This window comes from Drosophila willistoni, chromosome 3R (genome assembly GCF_018902025.1).
Source record: "Drosophila willistoni isolate 14030-0811.24 chromosome 3R, UCI_dwil_1.1, whole genome shotgun sequence".
NCBI classification, from domain to species: Eukaryota; Metazoa; Arthropoda; class Insecta; order Diptera; family Drosophilidae; genus Drosophila; species Drosophila willistoni.
In genome coordinates, this window is record NC_061086.1 from 10,621,002 (window position 1) to 10,640,203 (window position 19,202).

Genomic DNA, 19,202 nt, shown 5'->3' on the forward strand with positions numbered 1-19,202 from the left:
ATTTTCTACATAGTGTGACCGTGGCACTTAGTGTGGAAATGCCAATAGCCACTAACGCGTTAAAAATGGTGAAAACTAAATGAATGGGTTTTAAATCGTGAAAAGTGGATGAAAAATTCATAAATTTAATGGCAATCAATAGCTGACAAAAGTGGTTAAACTCAAATCAATGAGAAGTGCTGCAAGAGCGTAGAAAAGTGCATTCAAACGAGTGCAAGAAAAATCACTTTGTGTGTAGTAGCAGAAGAGGAACACACGCACGCACACATACACCGTACATACGACATACACACACACACACACACACACTAATACATATATATACACATGGTGATAAACGCAATGGCCTCGCAGTCGCAGCAGCATATATAAAAGCTCGCTTGTATATTTGGAGAGAGAGGGCGAGAGTGAGAGGGAGAGAGAAAAGGAGAAGAAGACGAGAAGAAAGAAGGAGAAGTAAGGAGTCATTGAACGAAGCAACGGCAAACCAGACCAAAGGAGTCGGTCGCTTGGAATACAAGGAGAGGCTGCAGCTACTGCCGTTTCTGTTGCTGCTGCAGGTGCACAACATTTCAAGGATACCCAGAAAACAAAAAAAATCACACACACACGCCAAGACTCCAAGCGAAATGGAAAAACTTGCTCTCTTCTCTCGCTCACTCTCTCTCACACACCAACACACACACACACACACGACGATCGATTAGTGCTCATTAAAGAAACATTTTCATCGTCAATTTTGTCATTCCATGGACGAAATCAATTCAAAGTGAACAACAAAACGGAAACAAAAACGGAAAATCTCGTTCACAAAAGCGGAAATAAAATTAATTATTTTATTGTGTGTGTCTGTGTGTGTGTATATAGTGTGAAGAATATTGGAATTTGAATATAATTACTATATATATACATATATATAAAAGCCAATAAGTTAGGCCAAGATCACACACACATACTGAGAGAAACGTACGCACACAACTGTGAAACCTGCCAGCTGAAAAAAGAAAAAGAGGTTGGTAACTGCTGCAAAAGAGAGTGAGAGTGAGAGACAAGGGCAGGTCCTACACACATTTAACTCAATTGATTTTCATCAATAAATTGTTCTTGTTTTTCTTTTGTTTTTGTGGATATCAATTTACTCACTCTTGATTTCTTTTTTATTCAATTCATTGTGCACCTTTTGTGTTACGAATCGTCATTCTTTTGCTCTCTCTCTCTCTCTCTATGTATAACCTTTTTTGAAGCCCAAAGGAAAAATCAATAGCAACAGACATAGACATTTGTATTTGCCGCTGTTTATTTGTTTCTCTGTTCGGCATCAGCCACAATTCAACCCTTGCAACACATTTGAAATATGCATAAATAAAAGCAAAAGGTATCCCCATATTTGCTTTTTTAATTTTCCATTTAACTTGGCTGAGAATTCAGCAACAACAACAACAACACGTCCACCACTCGTCATGCAGCAGCATCGCCTCTCAGTGGCACATATCAGTGGCAGTGGCAAGTGGCAGAGAGTCGTTGTCGCCATCCGCCATTGAAGAAGTGAAAAAGCTGTTCCGAAAAGTTGTTCTTTCCGAGTCCACCTTTATCATCCTTTGCGGTTGTGCTTTGGCTACCACTGGCCTCCTCTTCATCGATTTCATGTCTGACTTGGACCTCTAAATAGAATAAAGACTTTCCTTCACAGGCATCAATCGTTTCTTTTAAACCAAACCCAGAGTAGTTGAAAGTTTGACAACCTTTAGTATCAAATCGAGATAAATCTTCTTATTTTATATCATTTCAAAGTAAACTCTACATATATATATATATATATATATACGTATGTAGGTGTTGATAGTAAACGAAGTAAACTTGATTACTGGTAGATACCAATCCTTTGTTTTCATTATTTTCATTGGAAAATGAGACAAGAATTCACGTTTATTTAGATAAGAATGTATATAAGAATTTTTACTCTTAACTCGACTTGCGTATTTACATTCTTTTGTATCGATTTACCAGCTTGGGCTTGGAGCCGAGCCACCTCCCAGTTTGCTTATCAACTCATCACATTTCACATTTTTATGTTTACAGTGACCCAAAAGGATTAAGCAAGATGACTGCCATTAAGACACAGGCTGAACACGGGGAATGCTTATGATCGAGATCGAGATCCATAATTGAGTATTAAGTGAATCCTTCGTTTATTTCGCAAATCGAGAGAGTGAGAGAAAAACCATCTTCATCATGGTGGACAGCGTGCAGTGCCCCGTGTGCACTTTGTATCTGCATGCGGGCATGAATCTGTCCGATCATTTGGAGACACATCCCAAGGAGCAGGTCATTAAGGCTTTGGTGCAAATGACCATTGTTGGTAATGCTGGGAATGGCAATGGCATGGGTAGTGCTCTGGCGGCAGCCATGCTTGCCACATCCAGTGGCGAGACGGCAACGACCTCATCCGCCATGGCAGATGTTAAACCATCCACGAAGACGTTGGCAATAGCAAAAGGCTCCTCCTCCAACTCTACCGCTTCGTCGTCGGCAGCGACTGCAGCAACGTCTCAGTCAACGCTGCCACCACCTCCGCTATCGTCCTCCGTCACTGGCGGCGCCGGCGTCTCCACTAACAAATTAAATAATCCACCGATTAAAGCAACACTGAAAAGCGCTCCGCCCATGCCCTCGACTCCAACGACTGAGGCGACATCAGCCAAACCCTCTGCACCCACCACAATATATCAGCCTCCATTGGCCCCAACGGAGTATGGCTATGATCAGCAGCAGCAGCCACCACAACCAGCCCCACAGCAACATGGTTTTCCCCGTGGAGCCACTGCCACCTTGGTTATACCACAAGTGCCGCAGCAACATTTTCTGGCCAGCCAACAGCAACAACAGACCCTTTTTGGCCATCAGACCCAGCAGACGCAGGCGCAGCCGGGACTTAAATATGGAACCTATGGCAATACCTCGCTGCCACCGCCACCGCCCTTGCAGGTGAGTATCCCTTCCCTCTGTACGATCCACCACATGATAAACCATCACATTTATTATTCTCTAGATCTTCACCCAGCAGCAACAGCAGGGAGCAACGCAGTCTCAATCACATCAAAAACCCCCACCCGCCTATGGAGCAGCCATCAGTCAAATTCGATCTCAGCACAACCAAAACAAACAGCAGCAGCAGCAGCACCATCATCATCTTAATATGCACCACAATGTAACCTTGGCACCACCGACCAACACGAACACCAACGCAACCACCAATGGAGCTGGCAAACAGCAGGCTAGCAAAGTTCTTACGGAAGTATTTCTGAATCCACCTCCTCCGCCGCCGCCGCCGTCGCAGCTGCCAGCCTCTGGACAAGCACAGCATCACCAACACCATCACCACCACCAGCATCATCCTCACCAGCACCATCAGCAGCAACAGCAACAACAAACACATCAAGTCCTGTTGGCAGCCAGTTGCTCATCTTCCTCGTCGTCTTCATCGATTCGGGGGAATCGGCAAACGAATTCACCATTCGGAGCTCTCCTCAATGCAGCTGCTGCCGTGGCCTGCGCCGCTTCCTCATCATCGCCATCGCCGTCGGTTTTGCGATATGCCGAGTCGCCAGTTGCCCATTATTTGGAGCGGGAAAATGGTGATTTTATTGTCCAAGAGACGCCCAAGCACATTGTGGAATGCGTGGAGACGGAAGATGGTGAATTCTCAGTCATTGAACGTATATATCAATCGCCACCAAGTGTCCTGCATATCCACGACGAGGATGAAGACGAAGATGACGAGAATCTTGGTGGAAATGCCGACGCCAATGAGGATGAGGAAGATTATGTTGATAACGTTAGAAAAGAGGAAGAGGATTTGACAGAAACATCCGATCATCATGTGGATCATGATGGTGACGATGAACGGGAGGAGAGTAGTCGTAGTCGAAATCTAAGCAAAACCACAACGAAAAAGTCACGTAAATCCAAACCCAAACGAACTGCCAAGCAATTGCAGAGAACCACAGAGGAAGAGTTCATGAGCTTAAGCAGCGGGGAGGAGAGCGAGTCGGAAACCGCCGAGAGGCGAGAGCAAAAGAAATTGGAGACGTCTCAGCCGCCTCTCTGTACGGCTCCTTCCACGAGCACTGCGGCAGCTGCAGCAGCAGTTCCTTCAACCGCTACTGCTTCTGCTGCTGGCTCCTCTAGCATGACTGAAGGCAATTCCACTTCCACCAAGTCGAAAAAGAATCGGATTACAGTGCTCAGCGATGTTCCTCTTAATATGAACGAGTATCTTGATCTAATGGGCAACATTGTGGCCTCCAGTCGCATTGGGCAAGCTCGTCCATTTGCCGCTGTGGCTCCCATACCCCTGGTGAAGGTGGAAAAGGAAGAGCCCCTGGATGACTATGACAATGAGAGTGTGGCGGAAGAACCTCAAGTGGAGCAGAAACCTAGCTTGGGCACCACCAGCGTAATCCGTATGGCTAGCACCACCACCGCCACCACTACCACCAGCGGCAGCAGTAGCCTAACAACTGCCGAAGATCTCACCCAGCCACCGCTTATGAAGATTGAGGTGGAGGCGACAACATTGTTGGCACCCCGCTTCTCGGCACCAGCACCGACCACCACACAGCGTGGTCCCAAAAAGCTGGTCATCAAACCAAAGGCCACCTCGGCCACGATAACAACGAAAAAGACTGACACCCACACACTCCTCGATTCCCAACCATCGTCATCATCAACATCATCATCATCATCAACGACATCATCTTCCAACCAAATCATATCAAACGGAAATGCTAATCCAGTTGCTCCTGTCCCCTCGGAGATGATGCAAATCAAGAGCGAGAATCTAGAGCCACCATCAACGAGTAGCAATAGCATATTGGAGAAGCATCTGACCAAGCGGAAGCATTCGACTGTCAATGATGATGATGCCCGGGTACTGCTCGAATTTGCCAATTCCAAACAGTCGCCGACTTTGTCCGGTGGAGCTGCTGCGAATACAACATTTGTGGTAAACGCTGCGGTTTCCAGTTTCCCTTCTGCCGGATCTGTGTTTGCCAGCAGCAGCAGTACGCCAGCAGCTAACCAGATTGCTCCCAATCCGGCCGATGAATACATCCTGCCGGACAATAATCTAGAGGTGGACGAAATTGTGATATCCTCCTCGTCTTCCTATGCCGCCTCATGCGCGTCCCAACAACTGCAGAACCAATCCCAGGTGCAGACCCAGACGCAGGCTTCCACCTCGATACATGATTTCAACTTTCTGTATCATCAGAACACAACACAGACCACAGCGGCCACATCAACGGCAGGGGGTAATGCCTATTTCACCCCCTTTGCCAGGCAACAGCAGCAACCACATCATCATCATCATCATCATGGAACCACTAGTGAGGCCACCAATGCTGCCACTTTGGCCTCTTCTTCAAGCAATTCCTCGGCATTAGATCATGATTCAATGAATGCCACTTTCCGTGTAACAAAGACCCAATCCTCGCACTCGCACTCGTGGTATCATCCCGTGCAGCAGCAATCGACGGCGCAGACATCGACGGCGGCAACAGCAGGATCCGGAGGAGGCTCTGCTTCTGATCTGGCCCAGCCCACCAATTTCAATGCAGCTTTGGCTGCGGTGGACTGCTGCAGCGTTGCTGTCGATGGCGGAGATGTAAAGGCTTATCTGGATCTCGATGCCTGCAAGCGGGAACAGTTGAGCAACAGCAGCAATTTGCCATCAGTTTCCGCATCGACGACATCGTCATCCTTTGCTGGTGCTGGCACAGAGAGCAGCTTGGTGGGAGGTCTTAATATACGCACCGATGAGAAAATGCCCGCCAAGGGTGAGATCTCTGAGCAGGAGAGCAACTGTGACATTGAAAACTCATGGAGTCAATCGGTGAGTAGCAGTAGAACAACAAAAAGAGCATCCAAAAGTACCAGAATCATGTTTCTCTCTGTTTTTTTTTTTCAGATGTACGGTGACATATCACAGCGTTACTTTAGAAATCAATTCTCTGCCGGTTATAATACAGACTGGCGACAGGACTACTATCCAGCTCAGGATCTCAGCAGCGCCCAGCAACGGGAGCAAAAGCGGTAATTTCTCAATTCGGATTGACTCGAAATGATATTTAAATTGCTTTGGATTTTTTTGTGGTTGACAGATTCGATTTTAACGCAGTCGTCGACGAGGAGGCTTCGTCTTTATCGAGGAAGAGTTTACCCATACCCACCGCTTCCACCTCATCCTCAATATCCTCGGCTTTGCTGGCTGGTCCACCAATAGCCTCCACCTCCAGGGCGGCAGCTGAGGCAGCCGCCGAAGCCGCAGCGGCAGTGGCCGCAATGGCCCAGCAACGTAAACCGCCGCCGCGTCGCAAGATCTACAAGTGTCCCCACTGTGAAGCTATCTTCGAGAAACTCAAGGAACGCAATGCGCACATGATTAGCGACCACAACTATGTGCGTAAGAATCGTCGCTTGATTTGCACTCAGCCGTTGGTCAGCGCATCGTCGTCGAGCATGTTGCCGCCACAGTCCCAGCAGCAGACACAGCACCAGCCGATGTTGCATCAGCCGGATCTTGGACTCCTGCAGGAAGATTCGAAAGATGGCATTGTTAAGATCAAGCAGGAGCAGTGTCAGGATAAGCACGAAGCCGAGCAGCAGTTGCTGGACCATGCCGAATTGGCGGACATGAAGGACGCCGAACTGCTAGGTCATGCTGCTGGCTTGGATGGCGACATAAAGCCACCTGGCGTTGGTGGTGATATGGATAATAAGCTAACCATACCACCCTTGGCAATGACTACGCCTGCTGCCAAATTGGCAGCCCTCTATCGCATGCTGATGGCCTACAACGAATCCAAGCTCGGTCAGGACCGCAATATTAGCGAACTGGAGCAGAATGCCATGGAGAAGTCCATCTTTCTGTGCTATGTTTGCCGTACCGATTTCCCCACCGTCAAATTGTACGATGCCCATCTCACAGAACATCCTGCCGAATGTTTCACCTGCGGCAAGAAGTTCTATCGATGGAAGAACTTTTCGCTCCATCTAAAGCGACACTTAGGCTGGAAAGAGTTTGGTTGTTGCGTCTGTGACAAGAAGTTTGTAGTGCGCAGTGCTCTAGTGGAGCACATGCGGATGCATACAGGCCAGACACCGCTCAAGTGCAAAATTTGCGGTATGTACAGTAGATTATTTAATTGTAGGTGTGAATCCCATCCAACTAATGGATTCTATCTTTCTCCCAATTAGGCAAGAAATTTAAGCGCTACTCCAATTTGACGCAACATCGTAAACGTCACACCAAAATGATGGTTCGCAAGAAGGAATACGTTTGCCATTGCGGTGAGGTTTTGCCATCCAAGGCTCGATTCCTGTGGCACAAGGAGACCCACGATTTGAAACCGAAATGCTGTCCCTACTGTTGCGATCGATTCGTGCATGCCAATTCCCTGCGACGCCACATACGGCTGGCCCATTCGGACAAGTTTGACTATGCCGAGCCCATGGAGTGCCCCATGTGTAAGCAAATCTTTGCCAAGACCTCAATCAAGGCTCACATGGCCACACATTCAACAGATCCGCAATACGACTGCGCCATCTGCAACAAGAGCTTCTCCACCAAATGGAATCTTAAGATCCATTCATGGGTCCACGCCAATCGCACGGCCAAGCCCTTCAAGTGCGAGTACTGTCCCAAGGCGTTTGTCCGTGAACTGGACTTTAAGAATCACATCAATGCCCACAAACAGATCAAACCGTACACGTGCGAGTATTGCGGCTGCAAGTTCATACGGAAATACAACTATATGAGGCATCGGCGTGAGCATCATGGCAACAAGATGTTCACCTGTGATCAGTGTGACAAATCCTTCCATCGGCATTACTATTTGATCGAGCATCGTCGCATTCACACTGGTGAACGGCCATTCCATTGCACCATTTGCGGCAAGAGCTCGACAACAAAAACCAATCACAACAAACATCTGAAGATCCATCACTCGCGCGATCCTTTCACCGTTGAGGTCTAGATGCATCCGAATAAACGCAAAACTAAAGTTGAATTAATCATTAGTTTTAGGGTAGTTGTTCATGACTCTTCTCTGTGTGTACTACTTACTCTGTGTCTGTAGTTAAAACGAAAGTAGCGTGCAGCAAAAGAAAAAACAAAAATAACAAAACAAACTAGTATTACTTATGAAATGAGAATCCAGATAAAGATAAAATGGAAAAGAAAAAAACAAACATATAGTTTATATATATGTACGCGAATGCCAATTCATCAAAAATCAACAACAACAACAACAAATACAAACAAAACGAACGAAAAACCAGAAACATTATATCACAATAACTAACTAACTAGTAATTACATTTTACTAATCGTACATTTTGGATGTGGTTTATGCAAAACTTAGCTAAATGTGAGAAGCCCCCTTCCACCCTTCCCTTTAATAACACTTCTTCTTCTTCCAATTAAAACTCCTCACACGCAACACACGAATTGTACATTTGTTTCAAGACGCTTTAGTTCTGCTTTAGTTGTATAAATTATATAATTATGTTCTTTTTTTAGTAAAATGACACGCCTAGTTCAGTGCAATATACATACATACATATTACATAAATACATACGTACGTTTTTAAATCGGTTGAATAATTATTTCTATTTTCGATTCAAAAGCGCAAGCTAATCTAGTTTAATTTAAGTTAGCTACAATTGGTTTTCAAAAAAAACACAAAAAAAAACAAAATTTATGGCCCACTTTAAACCAAGTTGTTATATAATTTATATACATATGTACATATATAAGTATATATATATATACGTATATATTCCTTCCTAATTGAAATCGAACATAAACGAACACAACTGTCATATTGAATAACATAATAATTTCTTCGATTTAGCATATAATTTTCATTCAATTGGATTTTGTAGTAAGTTACTGCTTATCTCTAGACTATTAAAAAAACAAAAAACAAAATGGAAATGATAATGGGAAAAGAAAAGTATGAAAATTGTTTTCGATCGTTTTAATAAGAAATTAGTTACAATTTCATAGATTTTAAGCATATACACACATACACAAACACACTATACATGATGGATATAAGTTAAAATTGAACTACAAAACATACATACATACATACACACACATAAATCATGCATGCATACAGGCATAGCTCTGAATAATAATATAAAAGAACAACAACAACAATTGAAGAATGAATATTAAGAAGAAATGAAAAACAATTTTAAACAAATATTTACAACTTACAAAAACAAAAAACAAAACATAAAAATTTCAATGACGAACTAATGGAAAGATATCTACCTAAGCTATGGTGGAAATAAATTCAATTTATGAACAATTACAAAAAACAAGAATTATGAAAATGTGTAAAATGTCTTAATTTTTGAACTTTTTTGGGTAACTTTGGGTTCCCTTCTTTAGTGATTGTTCCCCCTCGGGTAAATAGTTAAATTTCGTATTTAAAGTAAAACAATTGTTTTTATTTGGGTTTAATATTGAAGAAAACAAAAAACTTAAAAATTACAAAATTCTGCAATAGAAATACATATTCATTTATGTAAGAGCAAAGTAAAATATAAAATGCAAATTCAAATAGTAGAAATTTAGTCGAATAGTTAGACGTACATCCAATTTTCGATCAAAGGCTGATAAATCACCTTATGTTTGTGTTTATTTTCATAAAGCTCCACCTCGATCAGTCTGTGTTGTCCCTTCCTGATGGTATCATGGTAGGTACTGGGATAAAAGACACGGGCAAAGACATACGTGTGAGCGCAAAGACAAGCTTGTAATGCCTGACGCACAGTCTTGTCTGCAAAACTCTTATTCAGCTTAACTTTGTGTAGCTTTACGCGGAACGAGCGCAACGGGAAGGTGAACAACTGTTTGGGCATTACTTTAAGATTCTCATAGGGCACCATTTCAGTGTCATGGAAATCAATATATAATACCGTAGCACGTTGGGTGGCTGCGTGCAGCTCCGTAATGGTTGCACGATACCATTGCTCATCCTTGGAGTACTGTGCCAGACAAAGGGTATTGACTTCTGGATGAAGTGAAGCAGCCTTTTCGATTACTGCGTTGGTCTCTTGAAACAGACTAATGTCAAATTTGGTGAATTCAGTAAGACATGGTGAGATCTGGAGCTCAGTTGCTGAGAGAACGCTATCTACGGTGCACAAAAACTGATTGACTCCAATGGGTAAACTTTGTGGCTGAAAACAGATCTCTGCATCATAAGAGAACACCGTAGACGTGTCCATGGGAAAGAAATCAACTTTGTTCATCATATCCTGTGTAAAAAGTAAAACTAAGTTTTATTGTCATTTAATGCAAAATAGAAAACAAACCTTTCTACGCAATTCAATGCGACGACGCAATTGTTTTAGGACAGCGCTCGAGTGAGGTTCCAAAACATCTAACTCATTGTTATTGAAAGGCCGAGAGATATCAAGTCCGGTAGGTAGATTGCCAACATGGTCTTCATTTCCATGGCTGTTTAGAAGGCGAATCGAAACATCACACTCCTCACTCCCAGTTTCATTATCTCCATAATCCTCAAGCAAATTTTCATCCTTTTTGTGGATCTTCCTGTTGCTATAGACGCCAAAGCTTTTTTCTTGCATGGACATCTCTAGAGCCGCTTGCTCACAGTCAATGTCCTCCGAATCGCTGTCAAAATGATTGACTTCTTCAACGAATGCCTTTTTTCGCGGTGGTGGCTTTATGGTTGAATTGTCGTCATGTTGCAACTCCTTAACAGGTTCACCGAAATTTAACAACTCATCAAACATTTTGAAACTCTCCAATAGTTTATTCTCCTGCGGTATCGATGCACCCATTTTAGAAATCATCTCGCCAATGTCAAGGTTATCGACTTTAATTTGACACGATGGTATTCCATTGGGACCCTTCATCTCGACTACCCGCACACTGCACAATTTCATGACGATCTGTTTATGCACAGTGTCCATCTCGACAATGGAGTACTTCTTTGACTTGGTATCCGCTCCATGAATATCGACCAACCAACACATCGCTTTAAGTTGCGGAAATGGTGCATATGGCAGCATTTCGGCAGACGTTACCAATTCATCGTTGCCATAGTCAATAAAATATACGTTATATTCTCCCTGCAAGTTGGCCAATGTCTGGACAATGCCGCGATAAAGTAAATTATCCAAATGATAGGTGACCAATACGGGTTGACCAACCACATAGTGATGTACGCCGCCCAGACGGCTCATCATTGGCTTGAAGTGCTTTTCAAGTTGATTACGCATTTGCTCAATGAATGGTTTATCATTGGCCAAAGTTAAAAATGCCTGACATCCGTAATTGACGTAGGTGGGCAGTGCCGTGAAGATGTTTTTCTTGCACTCGCGTGGCGTTGTCCAGGCGAGGGGAGCCGATGTCTCGCCTGTGGTAGGTGAAGACATATTCAAGTCTTTGAGAAGTGACAATGGCGGCATTTCGTCATTATGTTGAGTCGCCGATAACGAGATCATCGACTGATTCACTGAATCCTTACTGGCAACCAATTTAGACAACTGCATGCCACCATCCGAGTTTTCCTGGCACGATTGTAGAGCTACTGAGCACGAAGATTCAGCTTCGTCATTTGAGACAATGACGGACCGAACACTACTTTTGTTCTCATCCTTGAAAGCTAAGGCTGATAAAACAAGTGCATCGTTAAGATTCGCATATTTGACACGTTCTGGAGTGAAAGGGCCTGGTATTTCAGTATGTGTACCCCAAAGGACGACAGCCAGAGAATTTTCGTAGCGCCCATAACCAGAGACTTCCAATCCACGGTAAGCTTGCAGCTGATCCCTAAAGAAATCAACGCCCTGAGATGTCCAACGACCACCTCTGGGAAGTATGCCATACAGATGGCAACGTAGTGCGCTATCCGAAATCAGCTTGTGAGCATCATCAATGGGTGTCATTTGACTGGCTGGGATATCTGAGGCCAACTGGCCCAAGTCACGCAAACGAATGCGATATTTTGGTGAATCACTGTCCGAGAATACGACCTTTACAACTATCCCACGATGCCACATCATCTGGTCATCACAGTGGGCCTTAAAGTGTACATAGCACATATCGCCAACGCTCCATTCGCAACGCGGCAAACAATTCTCCTGCATTTTGGCGGCAACTTCCTGTACCAATTTCTTCAGGCCCGCAATAGCGGGGATAAATTGTGGTAGAGTCACGTAGAATTCATCTGGTTGCTTGACGTACAACATTTCGATGGGTACACGTTCATTTCGATTCCGATTCACTTGAGAATAAATATCATCTCCTGCCAGCGATAGATTTGAGTTCTTCTTAGTTTGTTTCCTTATAAACTTACGCGTGTCGTCATCCAGATGTGTGCGACGTGAAGCTGTTGATGTGCCCGGTTGTCGACTAGTATCTCCAGTGGACTTGCAATGATTCTGCTTAACCATCTGGGCGCCCACACTCATCATCTCACCACTGGGACGCATGACATTCAATGCGACATAAACCATATCTTCACGCATACCGATAACCTCCATATGGAGCTTGGGATTCGAAGTCAATTGAGTAAATGATTTAATTGCATCCGATGTCCAGAGATATCCATGCTCCGCCAGAGTCTCCACATCAGTCAAGCAACATTTGATGGCCATCTCGGTGTGCCAAAACTTTGATGGCAAGATAAACAAATGATCCCAGGAGACTTTCTGCATGGTGCCAATATCTACAAGACGAACTACCACAAATCCTGCGGAGCCAATCAAATGACAAATGAGTCGATTTAGGAATTAACATCAAACTACTTACCCTCGGGCAACATTTGCTCAATGCGTGCCCGATGCCATTGGTTCTCCGTTTGCAGGACACATGCCAAATGCAAGCGACCCAAATAAATATTCTCCAACTGACCCAAATGTAAACGATCCATCGTATTTTGCAATGTCGTTTGCAGCTCAGAACGTTTCGACTCCATATCGTGACGCATCACATAAAACTCATGGGGCGAATCCAGATGGAGAATCTGCGCCATAAAGGCATCACCAAACACGGCCTGATACATCGGTAAACGTTGGCCACTAAGAGCAACCAATTGTTTGGGTTTCACGGGATCGGCGGCGTACGCCTTACCGTAACGAGCGCACGCCATGCCAGTATATAAAAAAGATTCCCGAACTGAGATGTTTGTATTGTAGTTGGTAACCATGAGATCTACCGCATATACATTGTTGCGGTCTGTGGGATGTACCATGGTCACGTGCACAGAATTGCTGAAATTATACGTTATTATTTCGTATTGGATTAAATAAGGATAAAATATCCTTCACTTACTTTTGAATGAGCTGTTTGAAGAACTTAATAGCCTCGGCATCCCATTCAGAGCCACCATTGCGTGGCATTATATGCTTTAGTCTACATTTCACGGCCGCAAAGGGTATCATGGTCAATTTTCTAGGCAGCTCTCGAAAACTAAAATGGTTTATACTCATATTAGAATTATAGAGAGAGAGATAGAGAGAGAGAGAGACAGAGAGAGAGAGAGACTTTACTTACTTTTTAGCATGAATTGGATACTGCATTCCGATATCGGGCAGTATGACTTGATAAAAATCTTGCTCTTGCAATTTCTCTTTAACCATCGCACGATGATAACGATTCACCTCACTGTGATAGGTTATATAATATTGGCCCACAACAATCTTCTTGGCCTGATGACAATCAGATGTCTGGCAAAATGCCCCAATCTCACGTTCTATACGCTGGGCAGCATGTATGCCCTGGAGAAAGAAATCTTCGGGCGACTTAATGGCACGAACTTTTACCATAATATCCGTCGTAAACCACCAATCTTTATTATTGTTATTATTATTGCTCTTGTTACTTATATCGATGTCTGTGAAAGTGGTACGCATACTCTCAATTTCGATGCGCATATTATTAATATTCGGCAGCCGACCCCCTTCAGTTGAGCTGGAAGTGTTAGAGATGCTGATGTTGTTTCGTTTAACAACATCCTTCTTGGAGGAGACACGATGTTTTGTTTTCTTGTTATGGTTTGGTTTTAACTGGACAGTCGATGGACATGGATCAGGACTTTGACCTGGTTGCGATGAAGCCTGGTAATTGGGCTGACTCTTTGACTTTTGTCTAAATGATTTTTTCTTCAATTGTTTGTGCTGACTTTGTTTGTCATTTTCCTTGTCACTGTTCGAGAATTTAAAGAAAGAGGAATCATGCGGATGTTCCTTAGCAATGCTCGAAATCGGGCTATTCATTTCATAGACACTTTGATAGCGTACTGTCATTTGCGGATCAATGAAAATGCAACGAAAATTTTTGTCCAACATTGTAGTCATAGTTTGGCCACTGCTGGCGGCAATGTCAAAGCTAAAAAAAGAAATGAGAATATGAAATTAAGTAAATACATATAGTTAATTGATTTTGCTTACATATAGGGATTCTTATCCAATTTGGTGACTTGAATATTAGCTGGTATTTTTTCCAAATGTCGTGCAGTTAAGCCCAAGAGCTCTTTGAGCCAAACATCTCTTGGCACTCCAACGTTGCTCTCACTTTCAAACGATTCGCTCAGAGTCTGGAAAAGAAAAAGGAATGCCTCCATCACACAACACCACTCGCTGGTATATTAAAAAGAAACCTACCTTGAGGACTGTTTCATAGCCATTTAGATTGTTCATGGCTTCATTTAGCTTTATCTGAGGCGACAGACTGGACTCGCGTAACTTTTCAATGACCTGCAGTTCAGCCATTTGCAATAGGCCATGCAGATGGCCAAAGTGTTTAGATATCTTGGTCAATGTTTCTATGGCATAGTCGCCCAGTTTCTTTTTGGTATTCTTCACCACCTGCAATGCAAAAAGTATTCAAATATTTAAAACAAGATGCAGATTAATAAAATATATATATATATACATATATGCACATTCTAAAGACTCTCAATTCCATTCTCCACTCTGAATGGGGCGGGGGGCACTAGTCTATCAGAGGGGGTGGGGAATGAGTGTCAGTTGAGTTGCCACTTTTAATTGTGCGCATTTCTCAATAGGCAATTGAAGGCAGCAACTTCTTCTTCACATCTTTAGCCATGGAATGAACGAGACAACGATCAATATCAAATGATTCCTCTATATAGTTGTTGTTGTTGTTGTTATTGTTGCCATTTGAAAGTGATTGTAAAACATCAACCCAAAAAACTTTATGACAGCTGATTTGTAGCAGATGACAGGCAAGTTCGCGCCAACAGCTCGTTCTGCCATAAATGGCAACTACATCTAAGCCAAGCCAAGTCTAAGAGACCTGAAGAGTCGTGTAAATGAAACCCATATAGAGTAGAAGCCCAGCCAGCTGATCTCTGGTCTGGGCACATCATTATAACCAGTCGATCATATACGAACCGAAACATAACAAAGATCGACATAAAATTCACTTGATTTTTACATGAATCTGAAGTGCTCAATTCACTCGACCTTGTCAAGGGTCTCTTCAACAAAAAAGAAAAAAAACCAATTGACTGAAGTTGGCAGCAATAGACAATTTCATTGTTTCATTTGCCAGACAAATTAAATAGGAAAAAAAATGTAACATACGCAATCCAAATTGTTTCAATAAATAACATATTCATTCGGTTGTTCAAATTGGTCCTCGCCAATTAAAAAGCTCAAGTTCCCCTCTCTTTCCAACCGAGTAACAACTAACGAAAATGGTTTTCAATAATCTCCAATCTGTGGTCGCAATTTTCAACAATTATCGGCGAAACCAACTTCCTACGCATTGCGATTTATGGCCTGGCCAAAAGAACTCTGCGAGTGGGCTCAATTGAAGCTAACTACAACAATACACCAAAAATAATAACAACCAAGCAGAAATTAAGCCACCATACATTTTGCAGTATTATTTTTAAAAGAGCTCAAATGATTTGGCTTTTGCTTTTGCTAGTCTAAACTAATTGAACATGGTTAAAACAAACACACTCACAAATTATGTACCTACATGTGTAATAAACTCTATTAAATCGAAATTTTCAAGAACAATTGAAAATCTTTACTAAAATTTGCAAGATTAAAATATTTTTGCATGCCCCTATGCCAATCTTATCTAGTAACTTAAACCAGTGACAGATAATGATCTCTGACATTTATCAAATAAATTTTTTTTAAAATACGCCAATGGCCATAGCTAAAAATTGTTAGGTTTGAGAAGCTTATCCTATATTGATAATAAATATCCATCCAATTGCTACACTAATCCAAATGAGTTCATAATATGGGACAACCTTTTGAAAGGTTGCTAGATTTCTTTATAATAAATTATTTATTCAATTATTCCCATTAATTAAATCTTGAACGTCGGGACGTTTAGGCAACAAACAAAATAGTTATAATATTTAGATCCATAGTGTCCTTTATGGGGGGAGAAAAGTACTTAACTACTTTACTAACATTGAATTTACTTACTAAATTTTGTTAAATATGGATAACTACATATATATATCCATTCCAAACAAGAAGTGTTCCTTACTGCATTATTATTTGTAAATATTCTCAAAAGAACTCATTTCCTTATAACTTCTATTACGGTCATAAGGAACGTTTTTGAATGAGTGAAGGAAATTGAACAACTCCCTTCAGTGAATGGGCTAACATGTTGACTAAACTTGTTCCTTTTGTACTCACTCACTTTTTAACTGACTTAATTTAACCACTTACTCACTTCTTTAGTTGCTCTCACAGTGCAAACAGTGTTACTAAACTTATTACAAATTTTAAAGCAACCTGACACACTTATTTTTCAAATAACATCCATGTATATATGTACTTAACTTCTTGTACTGGAGTGTCTGGAAATCTAAAAAAGATAAAGCTAATACAGTCTTGCAAGGTTAAGTGTCTTTAAGAATATTGTAGAAATTGTGAAAAACAACTTATAATAAATTCCAATTATTATCTTTAGTCTATATTATGGTATATTTTCAATCGATATTGAAAAGTTTTGTCCCAAATTAATTCTAATTTGAAATGAGCATCAAATACTTTGAAATTATAAACATAAAATAATTGAAATATATTACATATCAATTTTTTAATGCAAATTGAAAGATGTCTTTTCAATATGAAAGGAAAGTCTATAGTGCCGCATTTTTGGAAAATGCAGAACTTAGAATAGAACTTAACATGGAAATCGTCTCTACAAGTTGTAGACAACAGCTAAAAGACTGTCAGAAGAGGTTTAATCTCAGACAGAAGGACTTCTTATGTCATTGTAAGTACTTTAGGCAGCTGCCACACGTATTAAAAACTTGCACCAGAGAATGGCTTAATCAATTGACCAAAAAAAAAAGAGGTTGCTTTGGCCTTCCAGAGTTTTAGTTATCTTTTTATGGATAATCTTTTCCTATTGTTGTTACATTCACAACGAGGAGAAGATTTGAGTACTAAGTTAAGTACTTTATATAGATAGATTCCCATTAATTGTTCAACCTTGCATTATTGCCAACATTGGTTAGTTAATCATTAACCAAATTCTTTGTGTATTGAACAAAGTTTTACATTGATTTTATGGTCAAACATTTAGCAGGCCATTTAAACGATTAGCTTGTAATTAAAGTTGGGAAAAAATCAATAAAAATGAATTATATATACAATTATAAAATCTCAATTTTCAGCTGGAATGAACATAAATTTTGGTGTGTGTTTGCCGCTTGTTGCTTTTGTCTGTCTGTTTGGTTTGGCAATAGGCTGGCTGTAGTCCGTCGATCACTCGGACAGTCATTCAGTTCATTTGGCCAGTTTATCAATTACAGTCAGAAGAAGAGGAGGAGTGGTGGACGTGGAGGTGGAGGAGGAGGAGTGGGCAGCGCGATTCGGTGGCATTTTGTACCGCCTCGTTAGACATTAGTGCGTGTGCCGAAATCAACTTTTGCTATTAATAATTGTTGTTTTTACTTTTGTTTGTTTTTGGTTTATTTCTTTAAAATTTTATATAACACATAATTCGTTTCTGTTTTGTTTTCAATTGCCATTTTTAATGGGCACGTGTGGGCGGCCAAATCAGGGAAGCAAACTCTGTTTCTTGTGTTTTTTTTTGCACGCTCTGGTTACGGAAAGCTGTCTCTGCCACTAATGTGATTATGATTTATGTTTAAGGCCTTGAGATGCTGATGCTGATGCTGCTGCTGCTGCTGGCTGTCCAACTGGCAACTGGCAAGGCTAATTGGACATGCTGGTCGCCTATCTCAGCCGGGCCAAATATAAATCAGACGTTCTGCTACACACACTCACATTATTATTATGCAGGCCAGTGGCTAAAACCTATCCACAACAATCACACAACAAAAGAGAGAAGAATGATCGTCGGTAGAGGGTAAAGACATTCTGTATATATTTACCACCATCCGCCATCTACATACATTCATGTTCTGAGGCAGTTCGTCCAAAAGACTTAACAATACTGCACAAGGTCACATCTTCTATGCACTGCGCAACGACAACAACAACGACGACGATGCTCAATAGCCAACAAAAAATGAAAGGCCCCCAAAATATCAAATTCGGCACAGCAATGAAGTGTCGTTCTTTTAGAAGGTTTTTCCGTTCTGCACGAGGGTTGTTCAAAGGAAAATCTAATAAAGATTATAACCTCTGTACACAGTAACTCAAAGGCGGAAAGAGCTTATTGGTTCAAAGTTATCCTTCAAAGTACTTTAAGTACAACCCTCGAATATCCATAATTACATGATTAATTAAAAGCCAAGTCAGTTGGTGGCTTCTATTAGCCACGACTTTGCCTAATGTACTTTTTTTGATTGCCGTTTTTCTTTTTTTTTTTTTGCGATCAATTGTCGAAGGTTGTCGAGAGACGCGACAGAGATTGCTTTTAGTTAGGGTCGGTCGGTCGGTCGATCGTATCTCCCTCCACACTGTTGTGATTCATTCAGACAATTTGCAATTGCGTAAGGCCTCCTTCAATTCAATCCAAACCAATCCAATTCAGCTAGCTTGCTTGCTTGCTAGCCAGCTAGTTAGTACAATTAAAAGTGAGCAAACTAAACATTTTGGAGGCACGACAAACAAGTTCAGAGCCTTACTCAATTCTAGAGACAAAACAGAGAGGATGGAGTATGAAAACTGAGAG

The 19,202-nt window shown here is 41.8% G+C and overlaps 2 protein-coding genes across 2 annotated transcripts in view; one reads left to right on the top strand and one right to left on the bottom strand.

Annotated features, from left to right (window-relative positions):
- The first annotated feature begins 37 nt into the window (after positions 1–37).
- LOC6651350 (platelet binding protein GspB) lies at positions 38–8,073 on the top strand. The gene is made up of 6 exons (XM_002073497.4): positions 38–1,012; positions 2,080–2,985; positions 3,050–5,893; positions 5,969–6,093; positions 6,162–7,183; positions 7,258–8,073. The coding sequence occupies exons 2-6, from the start codon at positions 2,233–2,235 to the stop codon at positions 8,034–8,036; spliced, it is 5,523 nt and encodes a 1,840-aa protein (XP_002073533.2). The 5' UTR covers positions 38–1,012; positions 2,080–2,232; the 3' UTR covers positions 8,037–8,073.
- Positions 8,074–9,531: 1,458 nt separating this feature from the next.
- The window catches only part of LOC6651351, a 60,511-nt gene continuing 50,840 nt past the window's right edge, over positions 9,532–19,202 (bottom strand). Inside the window, exons 4-10 of the mRNA XM_002073498.4 lie at positions 14,714–14,917; positions 14,501–14,646; positions 13,605–14,438; positions 13,383–13,520; positions 12,861–13,321; positions 10,394–12,801; positions 9,532–10,336 (exon numbers count right to left, since the gene is read on the bottom strand). Coding sequence (XP_002073534.4) covers positions 9,659–10,336; positions 10,394–12,801; positions 12,861–13,321; positions 13,383–13,520; positions 13,605–14,438; positions 14,501–14,646; positions 14,714–14,917 — 4,869 coding nt within the window. The 3' untranslated portion in view covers positions 9,532–9,658. The remainder of the gene's footprint in view (positions 10,337–10,393; positions 12,802–12,860; positions 13,322–13,382; positions 13,521–13,604; positions 14,439–14,500; positions 14,647–14,713; positions 14,918–19,202) is intronic.

Coding starts and splice junctions, on each gene's coding strand:
- LOC6651350 (XM_002073497.4), top strand. CDS start 2,233: ATGGTGGACAGCGTGCAGTGCCCCGTGTGCACTTTGTATCTGCATGCG. Junction 5,894..5,968: donor AAAACTCATGGAGTCAATCG/GTGAGTAGCAGT, acceptor TTTTTTTTTCAG/ATGTACGGTGACATATCACA. Junction 6,094..6,161: donor CAGCAACGGGAGCAAAAGCG/GTAATTTCTCAA, acceptor TGTGGTTGACAG/ATTCGATTTTAACGCAGTCG.